Source organism: Phocoena phocoena, chromosome 11, assembly GCF_963924675.1.
Source record: "Phocoena phocoena chromosome 11, mPhoPho1.1, whole genome shotgun sequence".
In the NCBI taxonomy this organism is placed as follows: domain Eukaryota; kingdom Metazoa; phylum Chordata; class Mammalia; order Artiodactyla; family Phocoenidae; genus Phocoena; species Phocoena phocoena.
This window is the reverse complement of record NC_089229.1, coordinates 36,166,699-36,181,786: the sequence shown is the minus strand read 5'-3', so window position 1 is coordinate 36,181,786 and position 15,088 is coordinate 36,166,699. Positions and strand designations below refer to the sequence as shown.

The 15,088-nt window shown below is 36.4% G+C and overlaps 1 protein-coding gene across 1 annotated transcript in view; it reads left to right on the top strand.

The window, feature by feature from the left end:
- Nucleotides 1-15,088, top strand: part of TMTC2 (transmembrane O-mannosyltransferase targeting cadherins 2) — a 394,308-nt gene that overhangs the window by 253,035 nt on the left and 126,185 nt on the right. Inside the window, exons 5-7 of the mRNA XM_065887822.1 lie at nucleotides 4,759-4,844; nucleotides 5,316-5,500; nucleotides 6,567-6,645. Of these exons, the coding sequence (XP_065743894.1) occupies nucleotides 4,759-4,844; nucleotides 5,316-5,500; nucleotides 6,567-6,645 (350 nt within the window). The remainder of the gene's footprint in view (nucleotides 1-4,758; nucleotides 4,845-5,315; nucleotides 5,501-6,566; nucleotides 6,646-15,088) is intronic.

The window sequence follows — 15,088 nt, the reverse complement described above, 5'->3', positions numbered from 1 at the left end:
TTGACTGGTTTTCATTTATCAAGTATCTGGAGTATTGTGATTTTTATTTTTAATGGTATTTTAGAGAAAGGGTTGTTAGGGGAGATTGGGGTAAAGATGGGCAAAACTTTTGCAAGAAAAAGAAATTCTACACACTTAATGGTAATTCCTAGAAAATGGTCAAAATCAGGTTAAAAAAAAAAAGCTGAAAGGATTTAAGGGAGGGCATTTTGTTGTTTTTTCTTGAAGTAAAGTGGTCTTCTGGAATTTAAGTGTTACAGTGAGTAGTACTTTTTGTATCCAGATGTGTTTTCTTCCTTTGACTGTAACAAGTATTTATTCTTTCTGTTTCTCCAATTTGTATTCTTCACTGGCTGCTTAATTTCAGTGACTGTGGTTCTGAAAGATAAATCACTGGGGGAGAAATATGAGAAGTGAAAGATTTGGATCTATTAAAATACACTATAATATATCCACCTACACACAGATACGTAAAAGTGACCCAACCATTTATTATTTAGAGATCAATAACATTTTTTCAATTTCTCCCCCAAAAGACACTTTGAATTCACATTAATCTATAGCATGGGCAAGTTTCCTTAATTGTAAAGCAACTTCACATAATATGAATAACACTATTTCTTATTAGATTCTAGCTTGATGGTATATTAAAATGTGTTGTTGTTTTTAATATACATAGAAACCAGAAGATTTTATTGACATGATCAGCATGTAAACAAACTGTGTCATCAATTTTAAACAGCTGTGGAAAAGCCTTTGGTATGAATGGTCTATTAAAATACAGATCCTCCTTTACAATCGGATTGCTGGGCTTGAACTGTGGCACACTTCTTGCTAGTTGTGTGTCCTCTGGTATGTTGCAGAACTTTTACTTGCCCCAGATTCTTCATCTGTAAGATGAGACTTGTAATAATAACCTACCTCATAAGATTATTGATGAGTAATAAGTTAATATATGTAAATTAAGTTAATATATGTAACACTGTAAGTGCCAAATAGATTTAGCTGTTGTTGTTCTTATTATTATTACAACCACAACTATTACAATGTGAAGGGTTTCCATCCTTCTATCCAGTCTTCAGTAAAATAAAGAATGGGTTCTATAAATGTGGAGAACAGCAGTAATAGAAGCTTCGTTGTTACAGTGCTAGAATTGACCCAAATTCATCCTGAATGAATTTGGCGTTTGGATTCCTTTTCAGAGCATTAATTCAAATTCATATTATCCAAAATCTGAAGAATTTTAGAGCAAAAGGAAACATAACCTAGTACATATGCATCTAGACTTGAATTATCTTCTCTCTCCTCTTCTTTTTTTCTTTTAGAAAGAGCATGGGATTTTGTATTAGAGAAACTGTGTTCCAGTCCTGGCTTTGTCTCTTGTTAACCATAAAACCTAGGGTTAGTTGGTAAATTCTCCGTGGACCTCGCTTTCTTCCTGTGTAACATGGGGCTGATGATGACACTCGTTACTGCGGGCTAACTGCTGCTTACTTTCAAGCCTCTGCCCAGTGGCACTTGCACTCCGTGTTCCTTCCTTTGTCCATTCCTGAGCTAGAGCGGTGTTGCTCCTCTGTACCCTATCATAGTAATTTTCCACACCATTTATTTTCTTATTTGTCTCCCTCAATAGATCGTGCATCCACAGGAGAGTGCATCTGTCTTGTTCACATTTGCAGGGTGCATACTAGAGCATAGTTGATGCTCAATTAAATCGTTAGCCATGAGAAATTGGTCACAATAGCCGTCTAACTTGGACTCACTCCGTTGCTAACTTTATTCAGATGATACAGAGGATGATGCTCTCTAATTCAAAGAGCCACTTTATATATAATCCTGGAGACTTAGCTGCTCCATCCCTCTGTGTGACTAGTTTCTTCCAAAGAATGAGGCAGGCTGGACAGGATTGTCTAGGTGTGGTTATCATGCTGTATTTTATGAGGTAGAAAATGACAGGACTGGAATACATCAGTATTGGGGAGCCCATGAGGCTGAATACATCATTTTCCAGGTTTATGGGCTTTAGGTACAGTTTCAAAGATATGCATTCATCTCCTCATGTTCTTTTTGTCTAGCCTAACAGCATATTTGTCCTTTAGAAATGTAATTATGTGCAGACTCATTAGTGGGCGATTGCAGTTATTTAGGTGACAGGAAAGGTAAAAAGGGCTCTGCCAGATCTGTAAAAGTGAACCTTGAGGGGCCAGAGTAAAGAGCCTTAGAAAGTAAAATAAGAATTGGTAGGCTTTGAAGACTTTTTAAACGTGGGATTTTGAGGGTAAGTGAAAAGTCACGAGTGATAACCAGGTTTCTGATTTTAGCAACTGATGTAAAGGATGGTTCTAATTGTTGAGGAAAGATTTTTTTCTTCTTTTATCTCTTTCATTTATCTCTTTATTTTTGAGTGGGAAATATTGCTTTCAATTTTTGGATGTGTTGGTTTTGAAATTCCAGCTAATAAGCACCTAGATTGATGTGGCTGAGTAAGCCGTTGAATTTTCAACAGATCTGGATGTCAGGAGAGAGATCGCTAATTTAGAATTGAGAACAGTCAGCATATGAGCTGCATGTATGCATGTTGTCATGCAGAGACAGTACTTACCAAGAAAAGGAGAAAAAGACAAAGTCCTGGGAAATACCAGCTTCTTTTAAAGGAATATATGAATAAAGATACACTTTTCTTCATTCTTGGAAGGATAGTGTCATGGATAGGGAATAAGGAAGACTGATATTCCAGAAGCCGAGGAAACACAAGAGTTTCAGGAAGGAAAATGGGTTTAATAGTCACAGATGCTACAGTTGAGTAGGTGATTCATATAAGCAAACTATTTTGGGAGTTTGATAATTAGTGGAAATTCGATTATGACATTTCAGCAGAATTCTGGGAGAGAGCCTACACTGGATTTAGGGGTAAATGGGATTTGAGTCATTGGACATGTGCACCACAGACTGTTCTTAAAGGAAATCTGACTTTGAGGGGAAGAACGACAGTAAGAGGTAGTTAAGAGGTGGATGCAGGAATGATAAGATGGTAGGGTTTTATCTTCCGCTCTATGCTAAGAGGCACACAAACATTTTTGTAGTCTTAAGGGAAAAGAAATTGCAATGGGGAAAAAGATTGAAGATATTGGATAAAAAGGGGCTCATGGAAGGACTTTAGTTCCTGAGGAAAGTAGAAAGACTCGGATTAAGATGGATTTCTCCTCTGATGACATTGGCCTTGTATCAAAGAAGAAACACCTCTTTATCTGAAGCTCAAAGGAAAGTGACAAAGATAATTAAGGTTGTAGATATGTTTCTGAAATGAGATAATGTGTATGAGCTTATGGAAAGCATTTTGTCAAAATTATTTTTATAAAGAATATTATTCCTTTTTGGAAGGTATGTGAGTGTTCTTTCTCTTTATCAGTTTTACTTGCTTCTAAAGACAACTGAACTTTTTCACAGACTCTTGAATACCGCAGGAAGCTTTGTTTTTCCTTGTTCCTAGCAACTGAAAAGTACACTTAACAGCAAAGCACATCAATTTCATCATCAAATTGTTGCTCTAAATTTTCTACAGATATGTACATTTCTGTGCATATGTAACTGTTAATGTGGTTTGGAACAGTTTCATTTATTCAAATGGCTCTTTTAACAAACAATAGAAATAATTAGGTTAATATATGCTAATGGCACAAGTGAGCAAACTTTAATTTCAAAATGATTTACTTTATTATTTTTCAATCATGCCCATTAAGTAAAAAGCTGAGTACTTAAAAATACTCTACAAAATGATAAGTTTTTATCAGTGGCCTTCTCATTTTGCAAACCTCCATTTTACCGCCTTTTGGAGGGCTCAGGAGCTGACAAATGGAATCTGCAATTTGAGGTTCATGACAGTAGTACTCGGGTCCAAGACAGGTGCCAAATGTCTGTAAGACACTTGCTGATTATATGAGAATAGGGATAGGCCAGAAAGCCCTCTGTGAGAACTTTCAGAACTTAGTCCAGTTCCTTGACACTGTATTTTCACAGACATGCTTATAATTGATTCTCACTTGTCATGAGGGCAGGGCCTGGAAATGCTGGGATAATCCATGTGGCCACGCACTGCCAGAGGAGCCTCCTAGGGAGGCCCAGAGTCTGAGGGTCTGTAGACAAAAGCATGTCTCGCAACAGTGAACTGAAATTCACCCAGTGTTCTGAAATTTAAGCTTATTTGACCAAATCCAAATAATAAGGGAATAACAATGTGGTTGGTCTTCAGTCTTTGATGGAATCTGATAAGATTCTGACTCTATACTATTGATCCAGATTACCTTTTGCCTTTCAAGCAGTCATGGGCCAATATTTCCTAAGCAATATGGCCAGTGGGAGAGGCGGCGTCTCAGGTTTAAATGTATATATGTATATCAGGGCCTTAGACAGGTTTCCTTTCTGAAGTGATGAAAAACTGCCCGCTCCAAGGAGAAATCCAGGTGGTTTGTAATTCTAGTGGGAGAGAAAAGATTGCTGGAAAGGGGAAATTTCAGTAGGGGGTAAAGAGCTTTTTGAAATTACTTCTTAATACTTTCTAATGTAACGTAAATGCAGCTGATCCCTCTCTAGTATTTTCTCTCCTGAGTAATCATTTCCTTCTAGTTAGAATTTATTTTTATAGTACCTCGTCATTTTTATGGCCCCATTAACCATTTTATTTTTGAAATATAAAATGAAAATTTGATTTTATGTATAGTGATACAGTCTTGTGTCCAAATTTCTGTTTTGCTCATGCAGAGGGTTACTTCTACAAGAGAACAGCAGGTTTGCAGAAGCACTACATTATTATAAATTGGCGATCGGGAGCAGGCCTACGCTGGCTTGTAAGTAACATTCAAGTCCTTTTAAAATATCCCTCCCTCCCCACCCTCCCTTCGTGAAAACGGTGATTTAAAGCCTCACAGATTAAAAAACATGGTAACTCTATTTCTGAATACTTGCCAATCAAATTATGAGACTTTAACAATTCCATCTCTCTCAATTTTAATATTTTGGTGCCTGTTTATCATGTTAATATATTAAGATAAATATAACTTTTATTCATCTAGATATTAAGCTCAAAATATTCTGACTCCTTGAAGGCAGAGACTCTTATATTTTTTTTTTCAGTGATACCTGTACTTCTTACTACATTGTTGTTCTTTTGTATATTTGTTCCCTGGGTATTTGTTTCTTGGTTTTCTTTTAAAATCAGAAATAATGCATAGAAACAAAACGGAAGTAAAGATAACTTTATTGTTTCCATAGTATACATCATCTTCTCAACTTTTATATTTCCACTTGTCTCCCCTCAGCTGCATATTTAAACACCGGGATTATTCTAATGAACCAAGGAAAGACGGAAGAAGCTCGACGCACGTTCCTGAAGTGTTCTGAGATCCCTGACGAAAACCTAAAGGACCCTCATGCCCATAAGAGCTCGGTCACCAGCTGTCTGTACAACCTGGGGAAACTCTATCATGAGCAGGGACACTATGAGGTCAGGCCAAAACCTCTGCCTTATTCCTCCCCCTTGTTCTGATCTAGTCTCAATGTTTTCTACCTACCATCTCATTGTAGGGACACTGATCATTTAAGAAGCTCATAAGTGTTTTTATTAAAAGAGTTTGGAAAAAAACTCTGCTCAAGCAAAACTTAATGGATTTCTTCACTGTGAATTTCTCAGCGTAATTATGACTCCTCAGGAAAAGGAAATAACATGCATTGCAGCTCAAGCTTGTTTGCTCACCATCTCTTTGGTTTTACAATTCAAGACACATTATTATTTTTATCCATATCCATTTTTTGATGTTAAAAAATACATTTTTGTACTCTGTGTATTGAGTAAATGATTTGATATAAATCCTACTCGTTTCTTTTCATTCTTTTTAAAACAATAACCCAGTGAAAACTAATTTTATTGTGTTTTTGAATTGGGGAGAGGGGAAAGGTGACGATAACAGGGTCTTGTATGGGAAGTTGGGAGGTTGACCCAGTCCTGTGTTCCCTGTCTCTCTCACGAAGCCTGCCTGCATGGGTTTCTTCTCTCCCATTCAGTATGGCTCCTCCCTCCTCAAATGACACCCACACACACTGTCTTACACGATGTATTAAGACTGCAACGTGAGGGTGAAAATAGAATTTTAAAAATAATTGCATTTAATGATCTCAGTAGGTCTCAGTAGCTAGAAGATTCGTTAGCTGATATTTTATTTAGATCCTACTTGATCGCCTGACTTGAAGTACCTACAGATTTTAGATGACTGTGGGTGACTTCTGGTTATTTTATTGCATAATCTATGGGAACTGAAAAATTTATATTGAGAGAACAGTGGTAACATTTGACTCCTTGTTAAACTGATTTTTATATGACCTTCCTCACGGACTGGGTTGAATATTTTTATTCATGAAATGGAGGCAGTATGATATCAAAGGACAGCTTAATTATTTTCCTCTAAATACCATTTAGAAAGAGCAATGGAAGATTTTAATTTCGGAAGGATGTTGTTATTTTGTTTTCAGTGACTAGCCCTGTACTTTAGCTCTTTTTCTGTTTCTTAAATTAGGATGCGCTTAGTGTATACAAGGAAGCAATTCAGAAAATGCCAAGGCAGTTTGCCCCACAGAGCTTGTACAACATGATGGGTAAGTAAAATAGTAATATTTTAATTGATATTTCAGGAACCTATGGAAAAATTGAAACCTGTAATTCTGTTAAATGGAATTCTAATAAATCATATTTTGTTAATCTTCACTAAAAAAACCCTGTTCACAATTGAGTGTCACATTCAAATTTTTACAAAGCATACTTATTCTTAGAGAAATAAATGTGATTTTCAACAATTGGCTGGATCCCAGAGTTGTCCAGAAGGGGCTCAAAAACTGAAGTGGGTTTTGAGTGTTAGCTAGACCCTAGAGATTGAAAATGATGAATAAAGTACTTGTAGATTTTAATGAATTTATGAAATTTGTGATAATTTTTGACATGTTATTTTCTTAATCATAATGTCCTCCTCAAAAATAAACATTGCTATGATGTAAAGATTCATGGTTTTGATGCTTATAAAAAAATGTGAGCAACTGAGCCAACTTGTATGGTTTTCTCTGTTAAAGGCTTGGATCTCAAGAGGTTTTTTTCAGGGTATTATTTTAGAGTAAAAACAATACTGTGAAGAGTGTAAATATCCTACTACAATTATTCCTTTTTCTACATTGAATAATTAGCTTAATTTTCTTATTAATCAGAAAGTATGTACGCTAGGGCATTGATTTTTCTAGGTACAAGAGGTCAAGAACTAGAATTCCTAGTAAAATAATCTGCCTATTACCTGCAATTGATCTGTGGCAGCCTGATAGGAAATTGTTACCACAGCTATTTGATGGTGGACACACCTGAAAATTGCCTATTTAGTATGTGATTCTTGAAAAGAATCCCTAAAGTTTAAGATGTTCTGCTGATTGATTAACTCTGCTGTTTCCAGATAAGGGGTTACTTTTGTCCTCAAATCAAATATTTCTTTTTCTCCGAACAACAAATCGCAAACTCAGATTTTCCTTTTTCATTAAACTTGGTTAACTTGCTTAGTATTTCTAGGCCTTCCTCATGCATATAAACTAAATGTGACTACATGATCGCTGGGATTATTTTATGCTGTTATATTCTGTGATTTGAGACATTTGACAGTAGCTGTATGACTCTGAGTGCACATATAAAATCCCAAGTCCTCCCAAACTAGAAAATATATGCCTGGCAAGGACACTCACTTCTACTTTTTTTTAAATAACAGAAAATTTAGAAATAGTTTAGAGCTAGAACAAGGCACAGGTCAGTAAGTAGAAAAAAAAAAAAAGATTTGGGAGAGGTTTATATATTCATTCCTTGTCTCTGGGAATCCTGACATTTAGCCTGGACAGCAGCAGGGTGATTTAACGCTCGTGTTAAAGAGGACAGTGGAGTAGTTTTAGTTGCTATTTCTTTTTCTCTTTGGTTTAATTACTGAAAGGTAAAATCTAACTTCCTTAAATGTACTTTTGTCTTCACCCTCTTATGAATTAAAACTGCGCCTTTCACTGTCTAACATTTTACCATCAATCTATCCACTCAGGTGAAATGTACATGTCCATAAAGTGTGTACCTAGATTTATCAGTTGAATTAACCTTCTGTGTTCGTGCTGGATGGTTATTCATTTCAAAATGAATATTGAAAGAACTGTGTTCTCTAGTTTTGTCTGAGCAGGCACAGTGGTTTTAGTTTATAATTTTATTTTTAACGCTAATGCTTGGGAAGGACTTTTTCCCAATTTTCCTCAGTTATCAGAGAAGACACCTTTCTTTAAATTAGGAAAGGACTCAGATCCATGGCAGCAGACTGCATATGGCATCTTTATTGTTTATAGGAAGTGTGGTATTCACTATAGTTAATGATTTGAAAAAATTCATTCAATTATTTTAAGTAAATACATTTGATTGAAAATTCAGCTGGTGCCTTGAGATCTGTGTCTCATGTGGTTACACAGATGCTGAGCACACACAGGCAGCAAAAGATAAGTGTATCCCTGGGGTGATTGCTTAGTCCTTTGTCTTATTTTCCATTATAGAAGGAGTGAGCTGCTTTGCCCAGACTCTGCAAAGCCCTCTAACAATTTGCAAAGGGAGAATCCCAATATAATTTATAATTCCAGATTTCTGCCATAATTATAGTGGCTGCCTTCTGTTTAATTTTATGTGACGGTCTGTCAGCTGACTAGGTTTTGTAGTTTCAGTTGTTCACGAAACTGTAATTTTCTCCAAGAATGAGTTCACCTCCTAATCAAATGGGTGAAATCCTCTGAGTGTTGGCTTTAACTCCTAATACATTTTGATTAGCCTCCATTTGACAAGAAAAAAAAAATGGCCCAGGAGATAAGCTGCCCTATCAGTTCATCATTTTCATTAGCCTGTCAACATGTGCTGACGATCCTATCAAGTTTATCAACAGCCTTGAATGTGTTTTCTAATTCTCACATTTGCATATTATTGGTGCCCTTTAGGGATCAGTGGTGGATTATAACGTCTGGCCAGATTTAGCCTGCAAGTATTCATTTTTCTCACGGCTCATTCATTTACCCCTTCAAGACCACTACCCCCAAGCACTTGCGTGTATATCTGCAAACATTATTTATTTTCTTTTATTTGGAAGTTAGGAGACATAAAGGAATAGGTATGAAAAAATACAATTATATTTGAACGTTATTATTACTTTAATAACTCAATTCATTGCAGATGCTTAAAAAAAAACAACAAAAAACCAACACTCCAGCCCTTTGCATTTTCCCTTCCCTTGAACATTTTATGAAAAACATATCACTCTGTGCTGCATGCCAGTAGTTGACTTACCCTGAACATCGAATGAGCCTATTTTTCGCATTTGTGTATTAATAGAAAATAACAAGTTTGATTATCGATTATTACTGGCTTCCCAACTTAAATTTTTCTATATTTTATCATAAGACTTAGTTTTTATTGTGATAATTTATAAGTAAACTTAGAAGTCTATTTAAAAATACATTCTCATTATTCTCTTTGATTTCATAGGATCAAGGTGATTGAGTAACAATAATTGAGGAGTATCGTCCCATCCAAAATTAAGTGAATTTACGAGCATGTACGAATCATATTTTAAAAGACACTGTATATCACTTTTATAAACAAAAATTAAAGTTTCACCTAGGTGGCAGTTATAATTATTAAGGTATGAAAATACATGAAATGTTAAGAGGCCAAATCACACAATAACTGTTAAAATTGCTCCTAACCAGTTGTGTACCTCAGTTTCCTCTTGAGAGAATGGGTTGGATTCAGTGGAGATTCAGTATAGTCTGAAGTCAGATAGCCCAGGTTCAAATTATGGCTCTGACACTTAACAGCTGAGTGACGTTGGGCAAATTACTTAACTGAAGCCTCAGTTTCCCCATCCATAATGTGCTTGTAATGGTAGTGTCAGTTTGAGGATTGAGTGAGATAATGAAGGTAAAGCACGTTGGACCAAATGCCCAACCTAGTAAGTGTTTCGTAACATTTACCTTCCGTTGTAATCATTATCCTTTCTGTAGGCTTTAAACTCCAGAAGTCACTGCTTGTATTCTCTCTGGCAGTTCTTTCTGTATTTACCAATATAAATCTGATTTCTCTATAGATACAGTTTTGAAGTACTGATGGCCTTGGAGTCACCAACGGGGATTCTGTTTAGTTCTGTCCTGTCTAGAATTGCTGCATTTTCTCTCGAAGTCCATTTCCCCTTATGTCTCAACAACCACAGTCAAAATCCATCTTTTATCATTAACTGCATTAACCAAAAGTGAAACAGCATACTTAGTTAATGCCCAATTAATTTAATTCCATTAATAGAGTATTCCCTTTAAATTGAAATCGTCATATTTAGGTTAGAGTTTCTTCTCCTTTTCCTGTCATGACATATTTTTCCCCTAGACTTCGTCAAAATTATTCTTTATTCTGACACCTATTGTAGGCCTTTATTGAATCTCAATTTCTCCTCTTTTCTTCTCAAATTGTAAATGATTTTTAGAATCATAGAATGTTAGAGATGGAAGATTCATATCTTTAAAATCCTCCTAACATAATCTTTTATTTTACAAGCTCGAAATTAACACTCAAAGAGTTAGGTTGATCTGAGCCTGAACCAAGATGGCAGAGTAGAAGGACGTGCTTTCACTCCCTCTTGCGAGAACACCAGAATCACAACTAGCTGCTGGACAGTCATCGACAGGAAGACACTGGAACTCACCAAAAAAGACACCCCACATCCAAAGACAAAGGAGAAGCCAAAATGAGATGGTAGGAGGGGTGCAATCACAGTAAAATCAAATCCCATAACTCGTGGGTGGGTGACTCACAGACTGGAGAACACTTATACCACAGAAGTCCACCCACTGGAGTGAAGGTTCTGAGCCCCATGTCAGGCTTCCCAACCTGGGGGTCCAGCAACGGGAGGAAGAATTCCTAGAGAATCAGACTTTGAATGCTAGTGGGATTTGATTGCGGGACTTTAACAGGACTGGGGGAAACGGAGACTCCACTCTTGGAGGGCACACACAAAGTAGTGTGTGCATCAGGACCCAAGGGAAGGAACAGTGACCCCATAGGAGACTGAACCAGACCTACCTGCTAGTGTTGGAGGGTCTCCTGCGGAGGCAGGGTGTGGCTGTGGCTCACCATGGGGACAAGGACACTGGCAGCAGAAGTTCTGGGAAGTACTCCTTGGCGTGAGCCCTCCCAGAGTCTGCCATTAACCCCACCAGAGAGCCCAGGTAGGCTCCAGTGTTGGGTTGCCTCAGGCCAAACAACCAACAGGGAGGGAACCCAGTCCCACCCTTCAGCAGTCAAGTGGATTAAAGTCTTACTGAGCTCTGCCCACCAGAGCAACAGTCAGCTCTACCCACCACCAGTCCTTCCCATCAGGAAACCTTCACAAACCTCTTAGATAGCCTCATCCACCAGAGGACAGACAGCAGAAGCAAGAAGAACTACAGTCCTGCAGCCTGTGGAACAAAAACCACATTCACAGAAAGATAGACAAGATGAAAAGGCAGAGGGCTATGTACCAGATGAAGGAACAAGATAAAACCCCAGAAAAACAACTAGCTGAAGTGGAGATAGGCAACCTTCCAGAAAAAGAATTCAGAATAATGATAGTGAAGATGATCCAGGACCTCAGAAAAACAATGGAGGCAAAGATCAAGAAGATACAAGAAATGTTTAACAGAGACCTAGAACAATTAAAGAACAAACAAACAGAGATGAACAATACAATAACTGAAATGAAAACTACACTAGAAGGAACCAATAGCAGAATAACTGAGGCAGAATAATGGATATGTAACCTGGAAGACAGAATGGTGGAATTCACAGCTGTGGAACAGAATAAAGATAAAAGAATGAAAAGAAATGAAGACAGCCTAGGAGACCTCTGGGACAACATTAAACGCAACAACATTTGCGTTATAGAGGTCCCAGAAGGAGAAGAGAGAGAGAAAGGACCCAAGAAAATATTTGAAGAGATTATAGTCGAAAACTTCCCTAACGTGGGAAAGGAAATAGCCAACCAAGTCCAGGAAGCGCAGCGAGTCCCATACAGGATAAACCCATGGAGAAACATGCAAAGAAACACAGGAATCAAATTGGCAAAAATTAAAGACAACGAAAAATTCTTGAAAGCAGCAAGGGAATAACGACAAATAACATACAAGGGAACTCCCATAAGGTTAACAGCTGATTTCTCAGCAGAAACTCTACAAGCCAGAAGGGAGTGGCATGATATACTTAAAGTGATGAAAGAGAAGAACGTACAACCAAGATTACTCTACCGGCAAGGATCTCATTCAGATTCGATGGAGAAATCAAAAGCTTTACAGACAAGCAAAAGCTAAGAGAATTCAGCACCACCTAACCAGCTCTACAACAAATGCTAAAGGAACTTTACTAAGTGGGAGACACAGGAGAAGAAAAGGACCTACCAAGAGTTAGGTTGATCTGTTTAGGATTACACAGTTTGTGTTAGAACCAGAAGTGTAGTCTACTGATTTAAATTTAAATGCCTTTTGTATCCAGTCCTTCTGTGTTGCCAAAACTGGCACATTCTTCACTATGTCAATATAGCTTATCTTTACCCATTTAAAAACCAGCATATATATCTATGTGTAGATATAGATATATAGATATATGGATATAGATATCATTCCTCATCCAAATATATATTAAAAACCTTTTCATCACCTTTCAACACCTACAAAATTGTGGTTTCATTACAGATGCATGAAATGCAGGATATTAAAATTCTTTTAATGTAGGTTAATTTTTAACCACCCTCATTTTTTCTCTTCTTTCTCTGTAATTGTTTATTTCCCTTACTATGTATACTTAAGCATTGCTTTTGAATAATCCTAAGAGATTATGGGAAACTAAAATAGACTGTAGCTTTCAATTTTATCAGTTTGAGCCCTTCCAATCCCAAAGGTCATTTTAAGCCTATTTACTATTTAATATAAAATTACTTGGCTTTCTCAATGCAAAGTGATTGTTGGGTTTAATTATAATATATAAGCAATTTAGGCCATTTCATCTTGGAAATATATCTTGAGAACAAAAAGCCACGATGTATTCATGGAGTAGGAATCTAGAGTTACAGCCTTGGTGTTGCAGTCTGCAATCACTATGTTTAGAATAACCTCTGTGTGCGAAAAAAAAAAAAATCTTTAAGTCACAGGTCCTGAGTTGGCGGGTGTGTATAGTGGTGGTAGAATGAAATGGAAATAGTCCATATGGTTTCTGCTCTCATAGAACTTTGTAAGTGATTTCACAGTTGGTCTAGTGCTCTTTAGTATCTTTCCTTAATAAGTAAATGCCTATAAATGAAATGGATAATTGTATTACTCTAACCTCGAGAATATTTTGTTTATAACTTTGTAGGCCTACTATGTTGACTGGACCAAACAAACCAAAACAAACAAAACAAACAAAAATCTCAAGCTTTTTTTTTTTTTGATGTGACACTAGTGTCACAATTTGCACATATATTTATATATCCCTGTTCTTTAAAAAATATGTGTCTATGGGTTACATGCTTTTATCTTAGGGAGAGGTTACATTCTTCCAGGGGAATTCCATGATAATGATCATTGCTATTTATTACCTCATTTGCCTTTATTTTGATCTTACCATTTGATTCTCTTATTTCTGATAATTCCTAGATCTTTTTTTATACACATCGCTGTTACTTATGAAATCCTAGCTCATTATTAGAAAATATATTTTCCTCCATCAGCCTGCAACTAACAAGTCTTTTACTTACATAGGTTTAAAATTGACAAGATGCTTTTTCCTCACATTCTCTCATAAAAAAGAAGGACTCTTTTGACTTAATTTTCAGTTTTGTGAAAACGGCTCTTCAATTATGAGAGATTTCCCCAATTTCATTGAGCTAGTTAGAGAGAATGGTGAAAGAACCAATAAATAGGAGACACGGTGAATTTATTATAACAATTTTTAGAGTAAAGAGCTTGTCCAAATTTTAGAATTTGTGTTTTTGAGAAAGAAACTTGTGGAATGAAAAAGTTTTGTCATAAATGGCTACCAGGGACCTTTAGATTCCTTACTCTCATTTAAGTAAGAACTGACAAAGAAGATGTCAAATGTATCTCCTGACAACAAAACACAAAAATTCTCACTTGTAAATTTATCCTAACTCTACTCGAAGGATGTATACTCTATGCTGAATTCAGTTTAGTAGGTTGGCTGTCAGAGAAGTCTGCTTTTCTCTCAGCCTCTGTATGGTTGGTTTTTTAGTGCATAATTTCTTTTTGTTGGATTTTTCTAGTGTACACACTTGCGTGTGTGTGTATGTGTTGACCTCACTTTGTTCCAGAATATATTTAGAATAGAAATATTCAGAGTAAATTTCTGATAGGTCAGTTACATGCTTAATGTTTTCTTCTATGACTGGTGGTTCTAAAGTGGATTGCTCAAGGCATTTAGCATGCTGACTGTGAAAGAAATGGTTTTTAACTGTGTGAGATTTGAACTTCACATCTTTCAAGTGTGGAAGCATTAACACTCCAGTAGTGTTAAGCTTTTTATACCACCTGCTTCCCCTATTTTGAGTTCTGGTGATTTTCCTATGATTGCTTCCTTTGGTGCTCTTGAAAATCTGTGCGTCAGCCCTTCAAATATGATACGACTGTATAACTGGATTAGCCATTGATCTGTGTACCTCTACAAGAATATTAACTTCTAATTTTTAAGATAAATCTTTTCACCGCATTTTCATGTTTGATTCGTCAGAAAGGACAAGACCAGGAGGAAGAAAGGATAAGACCAGGGCCAGGAGATTTTAGAAATTCATTTTGTAAGATATGGAGCCGATAAGATAAGGAAATATGAGCTTTGGGCTGTATATCAAAAAGAATAAATATATGAAATGTATGTACACAATTTGCTCCTAAAAGTTCGTTTCTCATTATAAAACTGTAGTGGTTTATTTATTTTTTCTTTTTACCATTCACGCTTGATATAAATTCTACATTAGGTACTATG